This window comes from Patagioenas fasciata, chromosome 5, assembly GCF_037038585.1.
Source record: "Patagioenas fasciata isolate bPatFas1 chromosome 5, bPatFas1.hap1, whole genome shotgun sequence".
Taxonomy (NCBI): domain Eukaryota; kingdom Metazoa; phylum Chordata; class Aves; order Columbiformes; family Columbidae; genus Patagioenas; species Patagioenas fasciata.
Window position 1 is genome coordinate 15497857 of NC_092524.1, and position 27180 is coordinate 15525036.

The 27180-nt window shown below is 43.1% G+C and overlaps 1 protein-coding gene across 1 annotated transcript; it reads right to left on the reverse strand.

Annotated features, from left to right (window-relative positions):
* Positions 1 to 9: 9 nt before the first annotated feature.
* Positions 10 to 26955, reverse strand: IGSF22 (immunoglobulin superfamily member 22). Its single transcript, XM_071808607.1, is given in 25 exon segments — positions 10 to 5814; positions 5817 to 5871; positions 7436 to 7530; positions 8065 to 8258; positions 8260 to 8317; positions 9211 to 9312; positions 9315 to 9369; positions 10372 to 10531; positions 10858 to 11032; positions 11970 to 12007; positions 12009 to 12279; positions 16087 to 16395; positions 17077 to 17160; positions 17163 to 17226; positions 17562 to 17565; positions 17780 to 17885; positions 17888 to 17950; positions 21240 to 21297; positions 21299 to 21579; positions 21955 to 22106; positions 22108 to 22123; positions 23776 to 23847; positions 26399 to 26458; positions 26461 to 26523; positions 26925 to 26955. Coding segments are annotated over 25 exon segments (2679 nt in total). The 3' UTR covers positions 10 to 5701.
* Positions 26956 to 27180: the final 225 nt, after the last annotated feature.

Genomic DNA, 27180 nt, shown 5'->3' on the forward strand with positions numbered 1-27180 from the left:
TTCTGTGACAGTTTCAGCATGGAGTAGTCAACTGAACCTCTGTGGTGGGCAGTTTTGTTTCCGCTGTTATGCCCATCAGTCATGTGGCTCTGCCCTGGAGCCACCCAGTGCCCCACGGAAGCTGACTGACACTGTCACAGCTGGCTACAGTATTCCCATCTGGGGAACCCCAAAACACAGCCACATGCACCCCACAGGGCACACATCCAACACAAACTGACCAGGCACCACCACGACAAAGGCAGCCGGCTCGTGTTCCAACACGTTCTGGGTGCCCTGGGGCGCAGAGCCCTGAAACACACTCACTGCTACAGCCAGTCCCACATACAATGGCCGTTTGTCCACACTTCCAAGGAGAAGGCAGCTTGCTGCAAATGATTGCTCTGGGAAAGCAGCTCGCTGCCTGGAAATCCCGGACAAATGGCCAAGTGTTTCCTCCCCCAATGCCCCAGCAATATTTCCAGGTGGAAAAAGTAGGGTACTGTGGACATTCTTCTCAGTTTGGAGATCTGATGCCAGTTTCTTCAGCTGCTTGATGCAGCGGCACAGATATTTAGTTTCATTAATCCTGAACCAGGCCATCTGTCACCAGTGGAACAGGTTTTAAGGATTTATAGCATAGAAACACAGTGTGTAACTACTCCCAGTCCATTAAATGGATCTGCTCGCAGGCTTCCCTTCTGAAATGGAGTGGTGAGAATGAATCAGTACCAGGCAAAAATACTACCAAATTCTTTCCAAAGCAGCCTAAAGGGGTAAACGGCAGGGAAAAGTGGGTGCTGCTCTCCTCTCCCCCCCCCAGTTATTTTCAAAAACTTAAGAGGCCTGCTTGAAGCAGCATCCTGTTTCCTCACACCTCCTTCCTAGTTCCAGATGGAATAAAGACGGCAGAATATTCTCAGGCTGAATGTGTGTCTGTGTCTGCTTTTACTCCACAGCTAGTTCCTGGAAGAATTTGCTCTAAATTAGAAGAACCAGCACCATGTATAAATGCATATTCATCTATCTGTCGATATGTTGATCCATCAATGGTTCAGATATTCTGTAATTCCTTATGTAGTCTTGGCCACCAGCACTGAAGTTCATGGACCCTTCTCGATCTCAAATTTTACCTTCTATGGCCAGCACTTTCACAAAGTGACTCTCATTTGCAAACTGCAGATTGTATTTACTCGGTATTACAAAGATTTAAGTACTTCAGATTTATGCCTTACTCTATGTTTATATACAATTTGACATAATGAAGCCTAGATCGTCATGGAGGTCCTGCTGGGCTATCTGGGGACACGGAGACAGAACCCAAGTATCTTCCTGAACTCAAAAGCAGGATTCTCATTGACCAGTGCAGAAGCAGACTGATGTATAGAAGAGAAAACTGCATTTTTGTCTCCTTTTCATTAAGATACATTAGCAGATGGTATTAGAAACATCACCTTTAACGTGCACCCTGCTGTCCAAAACCACTTAGAGGGAAGGAAGATGGAAACATCAGAAGTGTTCCTACTGAGCAGGGGCCCCACTCTACCACCTGAGTTAACCGACCATTACAGAAGCCAAGGGCAGTTGCATTTTGAGCCACACAAACACAGACAAACTACACAGCCGCAGCAATGCTGTTCTGCACACTGGACCAGGCAGAGCTAGTTCTACTAATTACATCTTGTGTTTTGACTTCTGCAGACTTTCTGTCACTGTGTCCAGGAAGCTATTATCATGTTTTTCTTAAGAAAAACAAATAAAGGATGAGTGCCATAAGTACTGCAACCAACCCTGTGTTTTGAGCGCAAGTCTCACAAAGTTATGGCTAAAAAGCTGTATAAAGCTTTCCATTGTATAAAGGAAAAAGTCTGGTCACAGTTTTCATAGGAAGTGAACAGTTCAGATTTAGGGAGCTCTCATTTTCATTCTCATTTCCACTTGTTCAGTTCATCACTGTTCTGAATAATTCACTTTGGGTCTAACAGGCTTTGTGTTCTCTGCAGCCTGCCACCTCCCACCCTAAGGAAAATGATATTGCCCCTTCTGAGCTACAAGAGCAGGAAAGATGCTGCTGTGTGTCACAGAGGTGGAGCAATGCCCTATTTGTTTTTTCAAATATTAAGAAAAAGGCCAAATCTGAAAACGTAGCTAAGCAGAAGAATACAAGTGTCCTTCCTTAAAAAAAAAAGAGAAACAGAGGAGCATACACATATGCGGTTTGTATGGCAAAGTTTGGGTGGTGGCAGGGCAACAAGGGTGGCTTCTGTGAGAAGCTGCTAGAAGCTTTCTCCATGTCTGATAGAGCCAATGCCAGATGGACCCACTGCTGGCCAAGGCTGAGCCCATCAGTGCTGGTGGTCATGCTTCTGAGACGACATATTTAAGAATGAGAGAGAGTTGCTGCACAAATGGGCAACTGCAGCCAGAGAGAGGAGTGAGAACATGTGAGTTCTCTCTGCAGACACTGAGGTCAGTGAAGAAGGAGGGGCAAGAGGCGCTCCAGGTGCTGGAGCAGAGATTCCCCTGCAGCCTGTGCTGAAGGCCATGGTGAGGCTGGCTGTCCCCTGCAGCCCATGGAGGCCCATGGTGGAGCAGAGATCCACCTACAACCCAGGGAGGACTTCATGCCGGAGCAGGTGGATGCCTGAAGGAGGCTGTAAACCCATGCAGAGCCTGCACTGGAACAGGGTCCTGGCAGGACCTGTGGCCCCATGGAGAGAGAGGAGCCCACACTGCAGCACGTTTGCTGTCAGGACTTGTGACCCCATGGAGGACCTGCACTAGAGCAGTCTGTTCCTGAAGGATGCACCCCTTAGAAAAAACTCACATTGGAGAAGCTCATGAAGAACTGCAGCCCATGGGAAGGACTCATGTTGGAGAAGTTTGTGAAGAACTGGACCCCACGCTGGAGTAGGGGAAGAAGGTGAGGAATCCTGCCCCTGAGGAGTAAGGAACAGCAGAGACAATGTGTGATGACATGACCAAAATCCATATTCCCTGTCTCACTGCACTGCTGAGGGGGAGGAGGTAGAGAAAATCAGGAGTGAAGCTGAGCCCTGAAAGAAGGGAGAGATGAGGGAAGGTGTTTAGTTTCTATTACCCTGCTCTGATTTGATTGGTAATAAATTAAACTAATTTCTCCAAGTTGAATTTCTTTTGCCCATGACAATGATTGCTGAGTGATCTCTCCCTGTCCTTATCTCAACCCACGAGGCTTTCATTATATTTTCTCTACCCTGTCCAGCTGAGGAAAAAGAGTGATAGAATGGCTTTGGTGGACACTGGGTGTCCAGCCAGGGTCAACCCACCACAATACATTAAGAAAAGTGGAGACAGATATTTGAGAAATAGTTTAGCTCCTACGGTGTCAGCAACTGAGACTCCTGCACAGCTGCTCAAATGAGATTTGCTGATCTCTTAGAACACTCGTTATTCCTTCCTCTTAGGACAGCCTGTCACCAGGTAAAAACCATTAAAAGTCTCTAAAAATAGTCTCTAAAGAAAGTCTTCCCAATCCTGGTCTGAAGGCACTCCAGGCCTAATGAAAAGTGCTTTCACGCAAGGTAAAATGTCCTCCAGCCTACCACACCTGACTCCAGGCAGTTACTACCCCTCTTCCAGAACTACAATCTGCAAGAATATAGTTTCTGAAATCTAAAATAAATCTGCAGTTAAATTCAAATTGAAGTTAATTCCTTATCTCCTGAAGTCAGTTTTACAGTCTCTTATTCTGACTCCTAGCTTTTCCACCTTACTCAGCTGCAAACAGGCCAGGCAGCAGAGAGACCCTTCCAAGAGCCTGTTTAGATCAAGGTAAGGAGGAGCCTCAGGACACCTCAGAAATAGGCTCCCATTAAGGAATCTGAATATAAATTAGCACCTCACCCACACAGTGCTTTCACAAGCCTTGCTCCTTAGCAGGCTCTGCTTACAAACAGGCTGCTTAGAATAACTTTGAAGAGGTATGTTCCTATTGTAAAAGTCCCCACCTCAAGAAGTTCTGTGTGGGAAGGCAGAAGGATAAGTCCTATGCAGCAATCAGATCTCTGGGGAGATAGAAAGCTGCTCTCATGCATCTCAGGCCTGCCTGCCCTCCCTGAACCCAGGTGAGCAGAGCTGCCAGGGTTCCTCTTGCATCAGCCTGGCTGGAAGCAATGCCAGGCTAAGGGAAAGCTCACATTGATTCTAGGGACCAGGAAACCGTCCTCCAGCTGTGGAGGAAACTGTGGCTTCAGGGAGGAGAGCATCAGGGAGCATGGGAAGTGGGAGACCCAATAACACCAGGAATTCTTAAAAAATGGTAAAGAATTACTTTCAGTCTTTTAGGTGGGCAGTGGCTGGCTTCAGTGAAAGAAGTGTTGCATGTATCCTGCACAATAAGTTTGCTTGAAAATCAGAGCAGGAAACCCAGTGTGCACATCCTTTCCCTCCACTGACCCACAGGGAGCTACTTCTGTATTAGCAAAGAGAACCAAACCTCAGGGGCTGGGAAATCAGCAGTTGTCAGCAGGCTGTCCAGAAGCAGTGATCACAGACAAAAATAACCTTAGAAGATCTTTCCAAATATAGTCCCTCATTATTGGTGCTGTATCAGTTTCATTTCAAGCTGTGCCTTGCAGTCTCTCCGTCTCTCTCATTCCCTTTAAGAGAACACCAACAGATCCTGAGGCCCCAAGGCCTTTCTCTAGAAAGGGGGACTGGAGAAAACATACTCCAGTGGCATGACCAACAAAAGGATGGATAATTCTTGCTCTCAAATGTTTAACCTTGAAGGTTCCCTAGTTAATGAATCATGAGCAGGGTGAGCCTACCATGGCCTGATGAAACTCAAAGGACACCGCTGTTTCAAGGCACTGCCGTACATACTGTAAGACCACTCTACAAGCTCCAAGTTTGGCCATGGTGACATGGGGAAACTACGTGTGGTTTGTGGGTTACTGTTGGTAAAACCTCACCCCATGCACCTGGAATTGTTCAGTCTCACAGAACCAATTTGAGCCAGGCAGAACCAAGCTGTGTCTTACAACCTGATTTAAAGCTTCACTGGGTAGGAGCTTCTGGCATGGAAAAAAACCCCAAACAAACAGGGAAAGGGGAGAGGAATAAGAAGTTAAAGTTTTTATGGCTTTCATACAGTGTTGGCAAAATCCTGCCATTTCACAAAGGAAGAGAAGAGATTTACCCAGTGCAGTGTCTGTGGTACTGCAAAAAAAAGCAGAAGCCATTGTCAGAACTCATCAGTTGACTGCTTGCAGGTGCTAAGTATGTCATAGGTGCAGGGCAAGCCTGGCTAGGGACTGAGAAATGGCCATATTTGCTTTTGAGCCACCAAGCTCATGAGACCTGCTAGCCAAAAGATGCTAGGGGCCCAAAAAGATTAAGGGGCCCAATATTGCCTTCAAGCAGCTGAAGAAAAATCTCAGTGACTTCAGAGGAAGACAAAGTCGTAGTGAGGCTGTTTTTTGGATATGAAGGTAAGTTCTTACAATGTGACCCTTGCAGCTCCAGCTGCAGTACCTAGAGACTTGCGTGATCTCCTCCTCTGTGGACAAGGATGAGGGCCTGACTGGCCCAGGGAAGTGTGATCCACAGCACCAGATCCAGTAAGTGCACTTGCCCTGGAAAATAGCAGGGTGTAAACTATATGGAGAGACATGAAATGTACGGTTACTCAACCTGGAGGGAATCACCCTCAACAAATCACAGTGGCTGCAAGTCTGACTTACCACAGATGATCAGCTTGCAGCTGCAAGTTGTAGGGATCACAAAGCAGACAGATACTACTTGTTGAGGTGAACCATGACTTGGATGTGATGCTAATATTGCCCTTGTATGGGTCACTGTTGGGTGGGGGTTGCTGATGAAGGCACAGTTCATGGCAGAATTGGTTGCCTTGACTCATACCGTGGTTTGTCATTGGGGCAATGAATAGGAAGCACAGTCCTTCCTGGGATCCTCCATCTCAAAGTCAAAACACGTCACTGAGGACAGAGTAACTACAGGTTGCATTGTGCTGCACTGTCTTTTGAACATGCAAACGTGCAAACACAGAGCCAGCACCATCAAGACAGAGACTCTTCTGATTGAGTACAAATCCAAAGAGCCTGGGTATGGCATTTTATGACCTGGGTGTTCTTTCCCAACAGGGAAAACTCAGGGAAGAGGAAGAATGAGCAATATACCACATTACTCTCAGCATCTGACCAGCATACCTATCTCAACATGTAAACAAATACAGACTGAAAAGCAAGAGAGGAAGGAATCGGAAATCTCATTCTCCCATTAATCTGCTATGCAACTGTAAGAAAGCAATTAATTTTCTTTGTTTCTTGGTCAGTAAATAAGGTGTCAGGCTTTTGGTCCATAGGGATATATCAATGCCTTCTCTCACTAATGTCATTGAATTGTAAACTGGTTTTGGATATTTGGCTCCCAAGGCACTTTAGAAATGCATTATTAAATTACACCCAATTATAAACCAAAGCAGGTGATTTTGTAAGGGAAGGGATATTGCTCTGCTGGTATTGCTCTGAGGCATTAATAGTCTACAGAATGCTCTGGGGGAATCAAGGGGAACAGCATGTGCAATTTTATTTCCAGTGTCCGCTGAAAATCCTTCATTCTTAGCCTGTATTTAAAGACATTTCTTGAAGTCTTCATTATCTCCTCTTGCATTGGCATGGGGTCCCATTAGGTAAATCTCCTGGAGAATCTCCTAAATGTAGCACTGTATGGCAAAATTCTCTTATGAGACCTCATCCTCAGGAAACAGCTTATCTCCTCCTTACCCTTCAGTTTTTCTACCATCTCAGGTTTGTGCAAAAAAACCTTGTAACTTGCCATTTATAATGAAGAATAGGAAATCAGTTGACATCTGCTTGTGTCCTGCTGGAAGACATGTAGGATGTTACCAAAGGAATGTTCAAGGGAATGCACTGCAAGGTACAACCAACTTAGCTTTCCTCCATTTACTACTCTTCTATACTCAGCTACATACACAGAAGTTACTGAAGTTATTTCAGACTCTAAAATCCAGGCCTAGAGAGGACTTCCGTACAAAAACACAACTACAGCCACATAACTGGAACTGCGCTTTCTCAACTGCATGTGTAGCTGGAGTAACATACCTATGGTCTAATTACATTGATCAAGGAAGGCTGATTGTTAAATACAAATACACAATTTAACACCTGATTACTCATTTTAGTGTACTACTTATTCTGTTATTTCAGAGTATTGCCCATTACTCTTAATGGGATTAGAAGACTTGTAGCAGCATGTGGATATGCTTCTGAAGAAATATATGCATAGTCTGGTAATATATATTTATATATAATTTGTTTTGTATTACTGTATTGTTTATTACCACAGGCAAGCAAAAAAATCTGGCTTGCATCTCACTGTTCAGAGCAACTGCACTCTGCTTTTCCCCAGACTGGGCAGAAGGATCACTTACCAGGTTGATTTGATGAGCTGGGGCATGTTCAGATTTGTCTGGGAGTATTGCTAATGAGACATCCTTATTACTGATCAGGGCTGAGCAGGGAGCGACTGAACAAAGGAGTAGGTGTTTACCTGACGGGGTGATCACTGAGTGTTTCATTTAATGTCCTTTTAGGGACTTCTTATAGCTCGTGCCACAGAAAGACTGTCACACAGTCTCCTACATGTGATAGATTTGTTTGTTTTTCATTTATGAAATAAATCCCAGTCAGACTGGAAATACACAACAAGATAAATGACTTGTAATGCCAATCTTCTGTTATGTCAAGACATGAGAATATCACCCTCCCTGCACACGGATGGCCCCTACTGTCTTGAATTTTAATTCAAACAGCATCTGTATGAACTACTGTGCAATGTGCTACGCATACACATAGTAAAAGGAAGCCTGGTCCTGAAGAGATTGCCAACAAATGGATAGGACAAGAGGTATTCTTGTGTCTGTTCCCCAGCTGGGGACCTGAGGTGCAGAATAGGTTACTGAACTACCCAAGACCACAAAGGGAGCCTGAGCTTAGTCCACAGGCTTGTGTACAAGAGCACTCATCTTCCTCCAGTGCTGTCATGAAGTTTTATACCCACCTCTGTCTTTGGAGATGTACCACTGCTCCTGTGAATCCGGATGGTCGGCGTCCCTAGTGTCATTGCAGACAATGACTCAGAAGTATTTCCTCCCTGGGAGCAGGCCTGTGACAGTGTACTTATTGCTGTGGACCTTCTCTGCGGCTGTGAACCACGTGGCAGTACTGACAAAACGTTTCAGGACACCGTAATCAGTCATCTTCTACACCTGAGCTATGAACGAGCTGCAGATTAGTGCATGGTCAGGGGAAATATAAGAATTAATGAGCACATTTAAGTATTGGCTTCTTCTGTTCGGGACCCTCCCTCTGTCCTTTTTTGGGGCAAAAATTTTTCCGTTTATGTCCTGTATTCCAAAGTCCCTGTGTGTCAAGGAAAGTACTTCTTTCCTTGATTTCTTCTACCCTGAACAACCTGTGTGTGTAATTCCCTTCTGATGAATAAATAAGGCTGTTTAATTTTAAAAAGCACTCTTGGAAGAGATGACAAGTACAAAATATGCTGCAAAGGTCCCTAACTCCCCCAGAAGATCATCTTAATAATAGGAGTCTCTCTAAGGAGCAAGTCAGTCTGCCTTCACTGTCATAGACACAGATAAAGTGGAAATGGTGTCACCAGACTGCTGAGGGGACAGACACCGTTGTGTTAGTGCTGTTATAGGGATTTGCCCGATCAAATAATGGCATGAAAAACAAGGCAGCATTTGGGGATGTCTGGAGCAATAACTGAGCACCCTAACCCTCCACACTGGGCAGAGTGAGCAAAGCCCCAGCAGTACCTTCCTCATCCCTCATCTCTTAACTGTGCTGCTCCCCTTGGCTCTGAGCTAGCATGAAGGTGGGACTTCGGAAACGCAGTGATGAAAGGTAGGAAACTCCTTTCTGATTAGGGAGTCTTCCTCCCCTTGAGTGGAAACAACATTTTTGATTGCTTCTGTGGCATTTTTTGGATAGGGGGTGTGTATGATTTAGATCTTTTCCCTCTCTTCTTTCCCCTGCTGCCCCTCCTGCCCCCACCAAGAAAAAAAAACAACCTTGGCAACTCCAGTATTAATGCAGAAATTGTGTGAAATTTCTGTCAGCAGAGGAATACCTCTTGTCAATACTAAGAGGTGACTGAGATGCTCAAGTTTACTCTATACTGTACCTGCAACTTGCATTTGAATGTTGTAAAGGGCTTCTCCAGAACTATTCTTGAGGATAATCTGGTACAGGTCAGAAATAAATGGCTTGATACTGTTGATAAGGACTGGGAATGGTTCTTGTCCTCCTCCTCTTCCCACATCACTGGTGGCGGTGGGGATCCCTGGCCAAGACAAACGTGTATTTATAAGGTTCTGCTTCCGGACTTGGGTGGAAACAGAAACAAACCACATTTCTGAGCACAAAAGGGACACCTCTGTCTACAGGAGCCACTTGTACATGATCAGACTGGTAGAAAAATGTTTCAAGGACAACAATTTTAGAGATTTTTTTCAAGCTGTAAAGGCAACGGCAGGCTTTGTCCACAGCAAAGTGCGTAGAGCTGGCTTGAGAAATGCCACGTAAACCTCATGCTACCATTCATTAGCCTGATCATCTTGAAAGCTTGGACAAAACAGCTCATGTGATACAGATAAACTTGTACAATTGAGACTGAGATACATTTTTACACTGGGTCTGATTCTGCAAGGTGCTGTACGGCCTCAGCTTACGCAGTAGTCTAGGCTTAAAAAAAAAAAAGAAAAAAAAGAAAAGCATAGAAACTACCCTTTGCCTCTACAGAAATGAGCTCAACATCCATGTTAATAGAAACTGTACCTCAGAAAGGACAGTGTTGGGACCTCAAGCATTGTCTTTACAACCTGATCGCTCCCCTCGGTCACTCAACGTTTAATGAAGAATGATTTCACTCCAGTTAGCATGAGTGGTAGTTGCATGCTCAAAAAATTCTGCTTCTTATGATGAATCAGAGAGCTTCCCCAATGTTTTACGGTTTGCTGAACACTGTTGCTCCAGCTGCAGAGGGCTGGATTGTGCCGCTGACAAACTTGCATGCATAGGAGTCCCTCTACCCTTACTGCCACAGGGAGGCTTACAAAGACTAGCCATAAAAGCAGTGAGCAGTTATTCAGGACTTTATGAACCTAAAGCGCTGCATGTGCTTTGTCCAACAGTCAGCTCCTTTTAAACCAAAGTGACAGCTCAAGTGATAAAGGCCAAAGGACAACTACAGCCTCCATAGCCCCGCAGCTGTATTTCACCAGATGCCCAAGAAAAGTGTAATTGCAGGATTTCTCCTCTGACAGGACACAACACGCAGCCTCACAAGGAAAGATATATGAATACATGCTGCTGTCCCAGCACAAACCACCATGTGGCTCTTCAGCCTCACAGTCAGATTAAACCTATGGGGGGACAAAAGAAACACAGACAGAGAGAAATTAAAAAATAAAGAGTGAGAGATTGCATAGAAAAGTAAAGCCATTCTTCAGTCTGTTGAGTCATGTCTGAAGTCTGGATGAAGAAAACTTCAAACTGTTCCAGCAGAAGGCAGTTAATGTAATGGTTGCAATGTTGCCTGCTCTTTTCCTAACACCTGTACCACCAGAAGAGAAACATTAGTGTCTCAGCAATCAACAGCTTAGTCATGAGTACCTGTTCAGGACAATTTCAGGTGAGGCAGGTGGAACAGGAACATTTAAAAATAGCTCATGGAAAAAGCGAATGAGAACACAAGAAAAAAAGAAGAGGCAGCTTTAATGCCTCATTAGGTGATGCTACTGACCACCTTCTGGCACAAGCAGTTTTGTACAATGTCTGTTTCTTAGATGACTTCTCATACTCCACAGTACTGCATGTTGCCATTCCACACCAGAGAAGTTTGTCTGGAGCATACAGTCTCTCTGGGAGTTTTTGGTATTTCTCTATTTGGAGATGTGGTAACAAAACCATGCTGCGCAGATGGTTGTGTAGTTCCAAAATGGAGACTGAGAAAAGAAACGAGCATTTCTTCCATCAGTCACCTGGCTGTTGCCTTCTGAGACTTCCTCAGCCAAACCCGAATGTCCTTCTACTCTCCAGGAATGAGCACTCTACAACATGACTCACGAATCATCCATCTTTTCTTGTTGGTGTTACTGCTACTGAGTGCATCAGTACCATGCTTTGTTACTTGGGAGTATCTCAGACATAAAAAATTTGAATTTCCTAATTAATTATTAATCAATCGTAAGTCCTAAACAATGAAGATTAAAATACTTTGCTACCTCAAATAGTAAGCTATCTAGGGACTTAATATGATACCTTCATTCTCAAGACATAATTAGTGTCTTTGAAACATGACCTCTGATAATTTTATTTCAGCTTTAGCACACCGACAACTGACGGTTAATCCCATTCAAACTGGGCACCTGAATGAATTATCATCCTGTCTTGGTACCACTGTACTTACAAAAAACGGGCATTTCAAAAATGATGGCTTATTTACTCTAGTACCTACCCTCCTAACCCATACTCAAACTACAGTGGCCATGACAAGAATCACAGAATCTTCCAACAGTGGCCTCTGTAATTACACATGAGATGTGGTGTGAGAGGTCACATGGTGGAAGAAACAACTGCCATTATACCTGACATACTCATTCAGGGGACAGCTCAGCAAAAACGATGGTAGCATGATTTTAATTTGGCTCAAGGACTGCACAGCTTGTGCTCTCCCCCTAGCACCTCTGAAAACTCATCAAGAAGAAATGAATGCTAAATGTTCTTTTGTGCAAGATGAATTTGATAACCCTTTACAAAATGAGGTGTATGTTAAAACCGAACAAAAGTCATAGCTGATAGACTAAGGTTTCAGCTGAATGGATACTGCAGGTCTTACCTGAGGTAGAATTCCTTCCTGTCACTCCACTGCACCTCCCTTACCAGCTTCATTCACAGCTTGGTTTCAGAAGTAGTATTTATCTCTCCTGCAAGCCTCCCACAGCATAAGTGGTACTAGAGATAGAGATCTTGGTGCATTTTGTCCATTTCTTGGTGTCCTTAGCTCACATCTCTAGTATGAATCCTGACAACACAAGTCCCTGTCCTGGGTCCTGCCAGGCTAAGGAAAAATCCACCACCTTCAGCAGTCTGGAGGCTCTGTGACAACAGGAGAGCTGTGACACACTGCTGTACCCGCAGGCCTGTGCCTGCACATGTGAATGAAGAGCTGTTCCTGTTTCAAGATGCTGAACTTGCAAGGTTTTAAGGTAAAAGGAGCATTAATAAACACAGCAAATTCTGTCCAACAAAACAATGCAGTTCCTAACATTGCACATAGGCATAGACCCTGTTGCAAGGCTGGCCAATTAAAAAAAAATCTTCATAACATCTGACATGGGACCACTGAATTCATCTTGGAAAGGGCACCTTCTATGAGCGCTGACCACCACTCATTCTCCAGGTGTTTGGGAGAGTTGTTTAGCATTAGAAGTGTGCTTCTGTCTCTTTCTAGCTGACTGGTGAGCTTTGCAGTACATGTCCTATAGCCTGTCTTGTATGGCTTTGAGTGCCTGGTGTCTCTGCTTGTTTAATATCTATTATTTATGAATGAATAATTTATATAACATTATTTTTAATGCTATATAATGTTATAAATAATACATTATTTATTAATGGATTATTATTTATTAATAAATCCCCCTTACAGTCCTTGTGTTAAGTGGTCTGGTGCTATCTAGACTGCGTGGATTAGTGAATTTGCTTGCTGGCTTGCAAGGTCCTGTAAATGTTCTTTTATTTTATTTGCCAAAGATTACAGTATGCTTAATTAAATAGCCATTTTTGAAAATACAGAACATGCTTTTTGCTCTTTAGTCCACCTTGCAGCAGTCTAGTTAGATCTCCATAATAGGTAAGAGCAGCAAAAGATTTAATATTTAAAAATAGCTGTATGTTTTCAATCAAATGAATAGGGAGTTCTGTGTCCATATCTACCTTTTGCTTTGAAAGCCTCAGCTAAAATGCAACAACATCCCCCCACTCCAAACCAAAAATGTCAACCAGTGCAGCAAGCCATGACAAACTTGATGCTAATGGCTTTTATACAGAACACTCACATGATCACACAGGGTCATAAAGAATATGGTGCATATGGACAGTGCATATTCTCCTAAGCCTAATGTGAAATAACACAAGTCTTCAAGTAAGAGAAGAATCATAGCTTCAGGCTGCAAATTGGTTTTCTGTTGTCTTCTGATGTAAATGAACCTGAATGCTTTCCCATCTGAGTAACTATTTAACCTCAAGGCTCTTGTCTACTACATAGAATTCTCTAATTTTTTAGCTATAAAGGCTTCCACATTTAGCCAGTTTTTTTTCTGACTTACACGCAGCTACTGAGGCCCACTCCTCTACCTATTACAAGATTCCATCAATAGTTTAAGCTATTTATTGACAGCCTCTGACAGCCTTTTATTTTTAAATTACTTCACTTATATGATCATATAGAGTAAGATTTCTTTATAACTGGCACAAAATAAAATCTGCCCATTTCAACGTGTCTTTGGAGTTTGTCTGTGATTTTGAACAGTCCAGAATTAGGCATAGTTTCTTTGCTACTGAAAATCCAGTATTAAAATTAAAGATTGTAAGCAAATTTCATGAATTCCACCAGAGTTTTCTCTTCTTTTAAAAGGGTTGATGTGGGACTGATGAAAGGAGTATAGTAATGTGTATGAGAAATTATTTTCTTTATTATACATTAGGGCCTTCGGCAACCTGTACATGAACATTAAATACTAAAGGTATCCACACCTGAGAGCACCTTTATCATGTTGATCTCTGCTGTTTGCATATACTCAATTCCCCCTAGGCGGGAATCTCTTACTGTGTCCTTATCTTAATAGTTACACATTTTAAGTGAATAATATCACACTTTTGGCACTTATAATTACATTTATAGCCAACAGCATTAAGGCCTTCCTTAATCTTTAGTTAAGCTGTAAACACAACGCAGTCCATTACACTGAGCCAGGCCAGAATTGCCACATTTCACAGTATCACAGTATCACAGTATGTTTGGGATTGGAAGGGACCTCAAAAGATCATCCAGTCCAATCCCCCTGCTGGAGCAGGAACGCCGAGGTGAGGTCGCACAGGAAGGTGTCCAGGCGGGCTTTGAATGTCTCCAGGGAAGGAGACTCCACAACCCCCCTGGGCAGCCTGTTCCAGTGCTCTGTTACCCTCACTGAGAAGAAGTTCTTTCTCAAATTTAAGTGGAACCTCTTGTGTTCCAGCTTGATCCCATTGCCCCTTGTCCTATCATTGTTTGCCACTGAGAAGAGCCTGACTCCATCCTCGTGGCACTCACCCTTTATATATTTATAAACATTAATGAGGTCACCCCTCAGTCTCCTCTTCTCCAAACTAAAGAGCCCCAGCTCCCTCAGCCTTTCTTCATAAGGGAGGTGCTCCACTCCCTTAATCATCTTTGTTGCCCTACGCTGGACCCTCTCCAGCAGTTCCCTGTCCTTCTTGAACTGAGGGGCCCAGAACTGGACACAATATTCCAGATGGGGTCTCACCAGGGCGGAGTAGAGGGGAAGGAGGACCTCTCTCGATCTACTGACCACGCCCCTTGTAATACACCCAAGGATGCCATTGGCCTTCCTGGCCACAAGGGCACAGTGCTGGCTCATGGTCATCCTGTTGTCCACCAGGACCCCCAGGTCCCTTTCCCCTACACTGCTCTCTAATAGGTCATTCCCCAACCTATACTGGAACCTGGGGTTGTTCCTGCCCAGATGCAGGACTCTACACTTTCCCTTGTTAAATTCCATCAGGTTATCCCCTGCCCAACTCTCCAGCCTGTCCAGGTCCCGCTGACTTCAGTCAGAAATGCAGAGACTTGTCTTTGCAATTGCAAGCGCGTTTAGGAAACTAGACATTACGCAGTGAAAAAAGCATACTGAATGCGATCCTTTGCAACGAGGCTGAGGGCATGCTAAGTCCAGCCTGCATGCTTCACAGCTATCGCACAGAACTCGTTCTGTATCCTCCAGAAAACCATCCACTTTGAATCTGGTATCTACACACACACATGTTGCAATTACTCAACTCTCTAATCACCCATACAAGTGCTCTGAAAGGTTTGGGTGTGGTTTTTGTTGTTGTTGGTGGTGGTTTTTTGATTTTTTTTCTTTCGGACTGAGATAAACCAAGAAGAAATTTCAGCTGGAGAACAGTATAAAGTTCAGGGAGCTGGGTCTAACTTTTGCTTCTCCAGTGGTCTGCTCCATTTCATATCTGTCTCCTTAAGGAAGAGAAGGAATTTTGATGCATATAGTAGAGGAAAAAATGCATAATTTGCTTTCCACTAGGTTATGGTCTATAGCCTGGTATTACCATATATGATGGGGAAAAATCTCTTCATGCCTTGCTCCAATGACCTCAGTGGGATTTCCCACAATGTAACAAACTCAATAGAGTGGCCAAGCCCTCCACAACCTAGCCTTCAAGCAAGGTTAAACCTCCATTTGGTTTTGAAAAAAAAACAACTAAGGAATTGCATAATTTGGCTTAAGAGGTGTTTCTACTATTTACCATTAGTAATGTTGATGCCTTAAAGAAGGTCTTTTTGGACAGTCTGATCGATTGTAACTTAATTATAATAATATGAAAGTCCAACATTTTGAATGAAACAGAGGAAAGAATCCAAGAAAGAACCAAAATATTAACAGAAAGGGAAAAGCAAAAGTCTTGTTAGTCAGATGCTGCTGCTGATAGGAACACTCCCATGTGTTACACAAGCTGTGCTAAGCATGGATCATATGGTTGCAATCTGATGGATACAACAAAATCAGTCACTTGTTTAATTCCGTTCTGGTCTAAGTCAGGGAAAAGCAGTCAAATTTAGGTAGGGAGTAAATGTTAAATACAGATGCTTGAAATTAGGTACTGAAAACCATACATGTGACTTTCAGAGGTGCTGAGTGTTCTGCCCTCTTGTTCATGAGTATCAAGCCATTTCTATCTGAGGGCCAAAAATTTCACTTTGAACAACAGATGTCAAAATGCGTATCTTGCTCGATATCATGATGAAATTTTCCTTGATTAATCAATAGTTTGCTTTGCATCCAAAGCTTATCTAACTTTACTTCTGCCTGTCTAAAGCAGATAATAATCTCGGTCTGACCTTGGACTGGCTCCTTGGTGACTGGGACACAAAGATTGCTGCCGTTCTACCTTTTTTCTATGACATAAGCTTGCACTGGGGAGCCTCCATCTTGGGCCAAGCACTTCCAGGTGATGGTGACAGCTTCTTTCCTGACATCTACAATGTGAGGCTGAGACACCTGTCTCAGAACCTCTACATAGAAGAAAATCAAATTAGCACAGTACAATCAGAATCCATTGACTCCAATTTGTGTGTATGTGTTATGTGTGTGTGCATAAATATATATGCACGTATGTATAGCAAGAAATCAAGGAGAGTAACTTGCATGTTTAGGTTTACTCATGGCCACAACCTTTTTCTAAAGATTCTGATACACTCTGGTCTTGGGGAAAGGGGACTGCAAATACTGTCTCATTGTGGGTCCAAGTCCATAAAGGAAGCATAGAAACAACAGGTACCCAAACTATAACTTCCAGAAGATAGTTCAGCAGTGTTTTCTAACCAAGCTAGTTTTTGGCTGACGTATTTCTTTTTTTTGGCTGCAAAACAAAATGGTTTCAAGCCTTCCCTTTTAAATTATCTTATCTCCTCCTCCACAATATTTTCCAGAGAAAGCCACTTCCCATTTCTGCTGTATCCCACTAAGCTTACGTAACTGATGCTAGAGCAGTGTGTTAGTCAGTCCTCTCTTGTGGCCAGTCCATGTCAAGGGGTTTCTAAGTCCACAACACTTGCAGTGAAAGGACCTGGGTATTTGTTTGATCCTGGTTATTAGCCTAAGCACAAAGCAGCTTCTGAGCTCTGTCCCGGGAATTAGTCCCCTGAAGCACAGGGGATAGTGTCCTTTTGGGGACTGGCAAGGAAGTAAACAACGAAAACGATGAGAAGTGGGACTGTGAAACCACACTAAAACCAGCTGGCTAATAGGTTGGTCAGCAAAAATTTCTTCTGTTTCCAGGGCTTGATGAGGCCCTCAGAGTTGACAGCATGTATTTTGGATTAGTAGGCTTTCCCTTCGTCCACCTTCTCCATAGCAAATTTGGTTTAGTTGCTCTACACCACCCCTATTTTCATCCACGATTTTTTCTCCAGCCATCCTCCCTCTCTACAAAGTGAGTCACCTGCTCTCCTCCATGGCCTTTGTGTGCTTTTCATCTCAGTTTGCATTTTCTCCATGTGTTGCAGGAACTCTGCTTTCCCCTACAGGAATTTTGGTTTGTCTGCAGTGTGAGCAGCTGACCAGAGCAACATGAAGGCCTATTATTTAGAGGGCCATATCCTCTCACAGTGTAAATTAGTGCAGATTACAGCAAAACTGAACTGACTTGAATAATTTGATTTGATAACTTAGTGTCTACCTCACTGCAAGACTTTTATAGAAAAAGTCTGAATTACATTGTCTGTAACCAAACATATCTACCAGTGATTGTCCCATTATAAAATTATTAATTTAGAACCTACCAATGAAGCTGAGGCAAAGGGTGTCGGAAGCTGAGCCACAGTGAGTTTTCAGATTCAGCCTAATGGCTCCACCATCTTCTCTCCCATGGGTTTTGACTGTGAGCTGTGCAGTCACTGGCTTTCTCGATAGACCAAGAAATCTTCCTCTGTCACCTCAACGCCATCTTTGAACCATGTGACTTTGGACATCAGTTTTGCCTTGAGAGGCACCTTGATGGCTTAGTCTTCACAGTAACACTGTGTGCAGCAGAAAGCTCGAGGACAAATTCCTCAATAACAGGAGAATCTGGAAAGAACAGAAGGCATTTAAAAGCTGCAGCTGCAAATCTAGCTTGACATCTTTCTGTACCTGTGAGTTCCCAGAAAACGTGGTCCAGAGCTGGGCCCTTCATACACTCCTTCATGTTTTTACTATAAGAAATCTGTATTTTGTGAAAGTCTCCAGGGACACCCAAATTCTTCAGTGTGTTTTGATTAATTTAATTTAGTTTTGTTTCTCATACACAGAGCTGGCTGATCTCCTTTTGTTCAGCTCAGCAGAAAAAGAGGGACCTTGGGGAACTAGGAAGCCTCAAAGCTCCTCACTTCCCTAGGGTCTGGAGATTTGATTCCAGGCAGTTTCAAAGTTTTGCACTACATAAGAAGCAGCTCTTTGTGCTGTTCTTCCCTAAGATCACACTGGGATATATATCTATCACCATGATAAAGAATCAAAAAGTTACTTATTGCTTGTAAAGAAAATGCTCCCTCATTTGTTACAGAGTAATATGGGGAAATGATAAGGAAGTCCTGCACACAGTAAAGAAAAATAGCCAGGTTCCTAAACATATTTGGTGTTTTTACTTTTATTTTCATTGCACAATGTGTATGTTTAGAAATTACAATCTTCTGCTGGAAGTCAGAATAAAGACATTCAAAAATAGTTCTGAGTGCAGGCAAATCAGCCCTCCCTATACCAAAGCTTTGCTATGGATGTGTTTTTACCGCATGGCAGGTATAATAAATATTCAGTGTTGCAGACACAGCATCTGTACTGCCATGTTTGTCCCTGTTTTGGGCAGAGGTATGAGAAAGAGGCTGTTTTTCAGGCAGCAGACGAGTCTGAGAGTCCATCTGGCGCCATCTGGCTGCCAAGAGCTGAGTAATAAACATATTTATGTATTTCTATATATAATTTCAGAAAAGGTGTTTTTCTCATTGCTGATGACAACAACATTTGAAGTAAAGGCTCAGGCCAAAATTCTTGATCACTGATTTATAAACACAGGAACCTATGCTTAGTCACTTAAAATCAATCCATATGACTGCTCAATTTTCTCCCCTTCGGGAACAAAGAAGCAAAAATAAGAGGTTTTGCTTGTGTACGTAGATAAGCCTGTAAAATGGTACAAGTCCAGGTAAGGAGACCTGGGGAAGCACTGACTCTGCATGTGTTTGTGCATGCCTGGTAGAGAGCAGTAAAGAGATAGGGCAGCTACCTCCAATGGCAGCTGTTGCTCCACTTTCTGCCACTTGGCCCTGAACATCTATCTCCCTTCAAGTTCCGTTCCCATTCTGTCCATGATGAGTCTGTGTACGGCTCCCTGCTTCACTATCCAGAACTTTATCATGTCCATAATCTGACAAGCAGACTGGGGCAGGAAACAACCCTCATTGCCACAAACATCATCTCCAACCCTGTCCCCAAATCATCTGATTGCCATTTTCTGCTCTAAGATGACTATAAATGGTCAGGATCTCTAGTTCCTACTCTGGTAGAATGCTCTGTGATCTACGGACAAAACAAATTCAGTGTTAGGTGGACACAGTGGTCTGCGCATCTGCCTACAGGAGCCACATGGCATGTAATGTGGGATGCACATTAGCATGCAAAAGATACATTTACTGATTACTCTGAAAATCGGAGATTGGAAGAGGGAAAAGGGTGGGTAGTGAGAAGCTAGCCTTGTAGGAAAGAACGCGAGTCTACAGGCTGAGAAAATGGGTTAGCAAATGCGAAAGACTGTTTACAGGAGACTGGCAAGGAAAATTTTGAAGAAGTCAAAGATCCGAAGTCAAAACTTAGTAAGACTGACGCTGTAGGAGATTGGGAAAGATTAGATTTATTCCCGCCTTATGGGTTCGTCTGTTTGTCCTTAGTCAGAAGCCCTTTACTAATATCAGGCCAAGTTACACAGTAGCTGTTTGAAGAAAACCTCCCACTAGGGTTTTGCAGCCTTTCATTATGCTGACGATACCATGAGCATTTTACCTTTTTGCCATCCTTGAGCCATATTCCTTCCACCTTCACATCATTTAGGACAACGTAGAGAAGGCCCCTACCCACACTGTCCCTCCAAGCCACCTCGGCCATGGCCCACCATGGTTATTTGCATACCAGGCCTGATAGCCACCCTCCAGGAGCCAGGGTTTCCTTGACCCCTGCCAACCACACTCAACTCTGGCCACAGAGTCCTCTCCAGACTGCACACCCGGAAAGCCCAGGGCTGGGAAACTGCTCACTTCTGGCCTGTTTTGGGAAAACAAAATGAGAAATATGTGGCCAAAACGCAACTAATGGAGTGACCTCCACCCAAGTCTGTACACCAGGACAGGGTTTGCAAGGCATCATCAGACAAAGAAAACTCAGGACAATTATTAATAGACCAGCCTCACAGAGACATCAGAGACACACACCTGGATACAGAGACAGGTGGGCACTAGGGCAGATCAATCTTCCATGTGAGAAAATCTGCCTGACTTTAGAGCTGAGATTCTTTTCACCCCTGAAGTTTCCTTCATACCATCCTACCAACTGAACATTCAGTTGTTCCTGAACCTGTTAAGGATATACTAGTATCACTCTACCCTCCTTCCATGCAGTTCATTTTAAAAACGGTTTTAAAATGCTGCACTTTCAATGGAAGCCACCTAGGCATAGTTCAAAGCTGGTCCACATCTAATAGAAGTAATCTTAAATACTAATAGCCAATAAATCCACACCCTAACTCTGAATTTCTTCTCAGCCTATGCTGAGAGCATGAAGGTGAGCTTTCCAACTTTTCCTTCTGCTCTTAACACTCTTGTGTCTTTCTGTAAAGATCATAGAGGTAAGTTTACAGCATCAATAATGCTACTGCAAAACTAATTAACAAAACAAATGTGATAGTAAATGTTTTCCAGCCTCATGTTGTGCTGCTGGTCTTCAGTAGACTGCAGTGAAACATCTCATGGGTTGCTTTAAAGAATAACAGGATAAGAATTCATTAGGACAACCCTGAATAAAATAAAAAAACATGGTACACTTTACTAGGCTGGTTTGGGTGACATGTGGAAGGACTTAAATGGAATATTTACTGCTTTATGCTTCCACTGTTTTACACTGCAAAGGGAAGCCCTTAATTATTACCTTCATGCTACCAAGAGGGGGCACAGACTAACAGCTTATTCCATGTTAAAGCATAGACTGCAGAGCAACGTTACTGCACATCAGTTTCTTAGCTGTTACAGCAAAGCAGCACTGCTCCTCTGCACAATTCAGTGAAGAACAGTGTAGAGACTACTATTCTTCCTCCTCTCGGCTCATTCACACTTACCTTCCACTGTTACACTGGCACTACTGTACTGCTCATATGGGTCACTGTCTTGCATAGCCTACGATTGCTGTGCAATTTCCTGAGTCGCTCGGCTCAGCAGCATTAATAATAAGCTCTTCTCTCTTGCTTTCATGCTTCATGGTGTACTTAGGAGACCTCTGAATCACTTGTCCATTCTTTATCCCCTTCAGGGTGAGATCTTCGTAAGTCAGCACACACTCCAGGCAGGCTTTTCCCTTCTTTTTCACTTGGGTGTTATTGAGATTGCTGACAAACTGAACTGGAACCCCTGGGAAAGTGGAAGGGTTTGGCAAGAAAAAGGGCACATACCAGCAAGCACCTTATATATCCCTTATAAATTGAAACAAGTGGCTTTGCCTTTGCAGGGTATAGCACAGGCTCCTGCTCAAGAGAGAATTCAGGTTTGAGACTTCCAGTGTGAAAAGGAGGTCTTCATGCTCCTCTGCCCATCCACAGACTAGCTTTATGAGACTGCAGTTTTCAGTCTTCTGAGCCCATGCTCTGGGGTTTTGCATTTTAGGTTTATGGATTTTGCAGCTCAAACTCTGCTGTCTTGCATTTGATCCACTCGCTGCCCAAAGATGCTTACTTTGCATTACTTATGATCAATGAAGAGCGGAGTGCTCTGCACTAGAACTTCAATCTCAACACTGAGTTCTTTAAAGTAACTTGGCTGAACCGCCTTAGTTTTCACATCCATCATCAGAAGTGAAAATTTCATACTTATCATCCCACTTCAACTCTTTCCCTTTGAACTTCTAGGTGAAGATTTGCGCTTTCTTTGGCAGGTGGGTTTCAAACACTGCTGTCTGTCATTTAGTCACTTTCAGAGGTTTCAGTTCTGTGAGGAGTTGGGGGTCCACCTGTTAAAATACCCAAAAGACAAACATGCATTCTGTTATTTTTAGTTCCTGATCTCAGATTTCCTACACTAGATAACAAGATGTTAGTGAAGTCATTTTGATTTCTTTCTTGAGTGGTAGCAGGAAGATTAATTCATTCTTTCAACTTCAGTGGAAATTAAGCTAACTACACTTCATAATGTTCTATAAAAGTTGCACGTAATCCTATAAAGCTGATTACCAACAGATTCACTGCTTTTCTGTTCAGTTCTTCTGTCTTAGCTGTTTGGGTTTTTTTTTTGTTGGTTTGTTTGTGTTTTTTTGTTTGGTTGGTTTTTTTGTTTGTTTGGTTTTGTTTGGCTTGGTTTGGTTTTTTCTCTCTGTTACCACAGGTCATTGTGAAGTAAATGGTTGCAGGCAACTGGAGATGACATCTACAAGCACATCTGGAACCATCTGGCAAGCTGAAAGACTGACATGTTGCTGCATTATCTGTCCAGACTGCTGCAGTACCTGGCACAGGATCACTATTTGGCTCAGTAAGGTAATCTACCACACTACCAAATAGCCTGTGCCCAAGTCCTGCTAAGGGCTTTATCAGAAAGACAAGTATTATACTTAATAATGGTATTTATGGCAAAGCTTATCTTTAAGAGATGGTACTACTGTTATAAAAAGGTAAAGCAGGTGGGCAACATCACTTTCACTTAGCACTGAATTAAAGCAACTTTGCTGTATATAATGTGGTTGGCACAGCAGGCACACATTTGGCTGGCTGTAGGAAGCACGTGCAGACAAAAAAAAAGATCATTCTCATTATGCCCAGGCCCACCCACTCACTCCTAAGTCTTATAACATTGTTTGAGCAAAGTTTGCTTCCACCAAAAGGACAGCGCCAAGGTGCATTTTATTATTCTCCTCTTTTCCACTAAAACTGGTCCAAATTCAGTAGTGATTCACACCCTTGCCACGCTGATGTCAGTGGAGAATTTAGCTTATTATGTGTAATAATTGGGCTTCAAACTGAAATCTGCTGTCTCATGAAAGGTGTTTTTACATGGGTGCTCTGGTGTTTGTGAGTTGGCTTATGACTTGTACAATCTTATATTCCTGTTTGAGCCTAAACACATCAGTGTTGCAAAGACATATAGGAAGAGAAAGTAGGTCACAGTTTGGCCCACCAGTGTTGACCCTCAAAATGTTTGTCTGCAGATGCTGACATCGTACACAGAACCTCATGCATCTGAGAACAAAGATTACCTATAACTCCCAGCACAACAGAAGAGAGTTCCTTGTCAGCCACAAGATGACTGTAGGTGCCTAGGTCTTTCCCATTCACATTGGTGATGCACAGGATACATTTCACACCATATGCTTCATATCATATTTTCTTAGTGAATACAGGGAACACAAATGCTCTTCCCCATAATAAGCACAATGTTTGCACCTTTGGCAACACATTCATTTTGTGCAGTGGACACAGAGGGCAAGACACACAGTGCTCAGTTTAAAGTCAGCAGGGGGCAGATCTTTTTCATCCTGTTTCACCCCACTCTACTTGCAGCAAATCTGCCCTGCAAAGACTCTCAATTTTGCCTAACTTCAAAATTTTTCCAAGCTTAGTTGTTAGTAACTGGTCTAGTCACTAGTCAAGTCAGACGTCTAGAGCTTACCTTCAGCCATGATCAAGGATACCATGTAGATGGCATCAGTGTGAGTACTGGACACCACACACTTGTAGTTATCTGTATCATTTCAGGAGAAACATTCAGATTGGAAAGAAAAAAAAAAAAAAAAAACAGAAAGCAATAAGCAGAAGTTCCACATAGGCTGGGGCAGTGGGGAGTGGATATGATAAATGTATTAGTGAATTCCTCTTTTTATTTGTGTTTAAAACAGTATTTTTAAAGTCACTAACAGACCTGTTAAAAATCCAGAATCTGTGAGAGCAGAAATTTTGAGGCCAAATCAAATGGTCCCTCCTCCCTGGAGATCCCTCACAGCCTTTCCAAAGCTCCAGAAACAGACAGAAGTCTTCCCACTGACAGTGATGTATTTTGGATCAGGTCCATTCTGGGCCTAAGGCAGCAAAATGAAGCCATTTCTTCTGAGAGACACCCTTTTTTTCTGGTGCTCTGCACTGAAAGTATCACCCCTGAACCGCATAAGCAATACAGAAACTAGAGGAGTGTGAATGGAAGCTCTTAGACTTAACTCTTCAGTAGTGTAGGAAAATAAAGAGTTTGACCCGCCCTGGCTGTCAGACTTGTAAACAAAAGACTGTCTGAGAAAAGAGGTGGATTAGAGCAGACTAAGAACAAGGAGAGTGGAGAGAAAGGGACAGAGCAAGTGAAGCAAAGAAAAGAACAGAAGGAGGGCAGAACTTCTGCAGCCATGGGACATCACAAATTAAACAGGGCTGAACTGGGACGTGTGTTTTGAATATTACGAATTATTAAGATTTAGCATTGGTTTTGCCTGAGTGGCATACAAGAGGCATTAGGGCCTCATTATGCTGAACACAAAATCAAGTAACAAAAATAATGGTGCCTGCTCTCATGCTCTTTTTCTGTTGATTTGAAAAACTGCCCTATAAACACACAACGGTATTTGACCTAGTAATAAAAATACGCCTGGCCTGCTGCAATATTGCTGCTGAGGAATTCTATAGTGCTTAAGTTTTTCAATTTTACTGTAGGAATAAATTAAAAAAAAAAAAAAAGAGCTAAAGTAAAGGAAAAAAAGTATGGTAGCCTAGCACACACTTCTTAAAAATACCACCCAAAACATTCTGGATCCTTCTTCTATTGGTACCCACTCTCTCTTTTCCATGTTACATCAGGCTTTGGTTTACTTGAAATTTCAGCTCAGAATACAACTTCGTCTCCTACAAGTCACGAAGAAACACTAGAATTAATGAATGAATCAATGACTGAAATGGAATAGGAGCCTGTTACCTACTTTCTCTGTTTGGGTTTATTTTAAATGTGTGGTTTCTTTTCCTGTCTGCTTTATGGAGAAAATCAGATTAACCTCGCTTTACTTTACTTACCGTACTTATTACAATTTTACATCCGTCACAGATACCACTCTGGGAATTAGATTTGCTCATTAGCAGTGCTCTGCACACTGATGGATGATTTGTGACTTTTTTTGTGATATATAATAAAGACTCATATGATCTTTCTCTCTAGACAGTCACAGATCTGCCATATAGGAGACATTATACATGATGGAAAGGCTTATTTACTTATGCATTAAAGTTTACATTCTTCCAGGCCCAGCCAAATAATTTGATGATGAGTTTTGCATAAACAAGAACTGTTGTACTTAAATCCGTAAGGACAGGTTTCCAGCAGCTGGAATGAACAGCAGCTTTCCCACTGATTTTGACTGATCCATGAGAACTCTAAAAACAGTGAGGGTGGGTATAGGGAACTGCAGTTTACACCTGTGTTTACCACTCTTCCAGTTTTGGAGGATGATGGACCATGAACAATGAGCATGGGACATCTCCAACTATATCAGGTTGCTCAGAGCCCCGTCCAGCCTGGCCTTGAATGTCTCCAGGGATGGGGCATCTACCACCTCTCTGGGAAACCCCTTCCAGTGTTTCACCACCCTCATTGTAAAAAATTTCTTCCTCATGTCTAACCTGAATCTCCCCTCCTTTGGTTTAAAACCATTACACCCTGTCCTGTCATAACATGCAGTTCTAAAAACTCTGTCCCCATCTTTCTTATGTTCCCTTTTAAGTACTGAAAGGCTGCAATAAAGTCTCCCTGGAGCTTTCTCTTCTCCAGGCTGAACAACTCCAACCCTCTCAGCATGTCCTCACAGGAGAGGCGTTCTATCCCTCTGATCATCTTGGTGGCCTCCTCTTGACCCTCCTCAACAGGTCCATGCCTTTCCTGTACTGAGGGCTCCAGAGCTGGATGCAGAACTCCCAGTGGGGTCTGACCAGAGCAGAGGGGCAGAATCACCTCCCTCAACCTGCTGGCCACACTACTTTTGATGTAGCCCAAGATACTATTGGCCTTCTGGTTTGCAAACACACATTGCCCGCTCAGGTCCAGTCTCTCATCCACCAGTACCCCCAAGTCCTTCTCCACTGGGACGATCTCAATCCCTTCATCCCCCAGCCTGTACTGATAACGGAGGTTGCCCTGACCCAGGTGCAGGACCTTGCACTTGGTCTTGTTGAACCTCATGATATTCACATGGGCCCGCTTCTTGAGCTTGTTCGGGTCCCTCTGGATGGCATCCCATCCATCAACGGAAATTATTGTTACTCACCCTTGGGTGTTGTCACTGGGTATGGCTTTTCCACAAATTCAGGAATGCTTTCTCCAGCAAGATCTCAAAAGAGCACGTTACCATGTTAAAAGACTCGAATTTGGCAGAAGACTTCCTAGAAAGAACTTATTCAGTTGGGGAAAAAATATGTTAATCAAGCAGAACAAAGAGGTACTGTTTGAAGAATTGATTTACCAGGTGTAGGAAAGGGTGGATACTATAAGCAACCCTGAAACAAAGTTACACAGAGAATTGCCCCAGTCAGTTCCAACTCCTGATAGAGGAAGGTCTGTGCATCAGAAGAGTGACTGCTGGTCAATTCCTTGCTTCTTCACAGTCTCTCTGCAGGATTTCATGCAAATAGCATGCACTCTCTGAATCTGTTTTTTTCATCTACAGAATGGGAAAACTAGGCTGCCTTGCTGCACAGGGGTGCTGCAAGGTGCTTTCATGTTAGATGTCATTCAAGAGTGGTATCAAAACTGGACAAATCAAAAGGCCTGTTAGGACTTAATCTATTCTGTACAAGCTCTACTAAGTTCCTGAGTGCTGCTCATGTCCTATGTTTAGATGTATGCCCATAGTTTAAGACAAATTCTCCACCCCCACATCATTCAGAACAAGTTTTACACAGAAAGGCAACATCTCCTTTTGGTCCCACTTATGCTTAGTTATCAAAAAAGACAGCTTTAGGTGCCCAGAACAGAAACATCACTTGCCTTCAACACTTCTGCTGGCTTGAGACACATGTTGCTTTTGGGAATGGAAGATTCCAATGGACC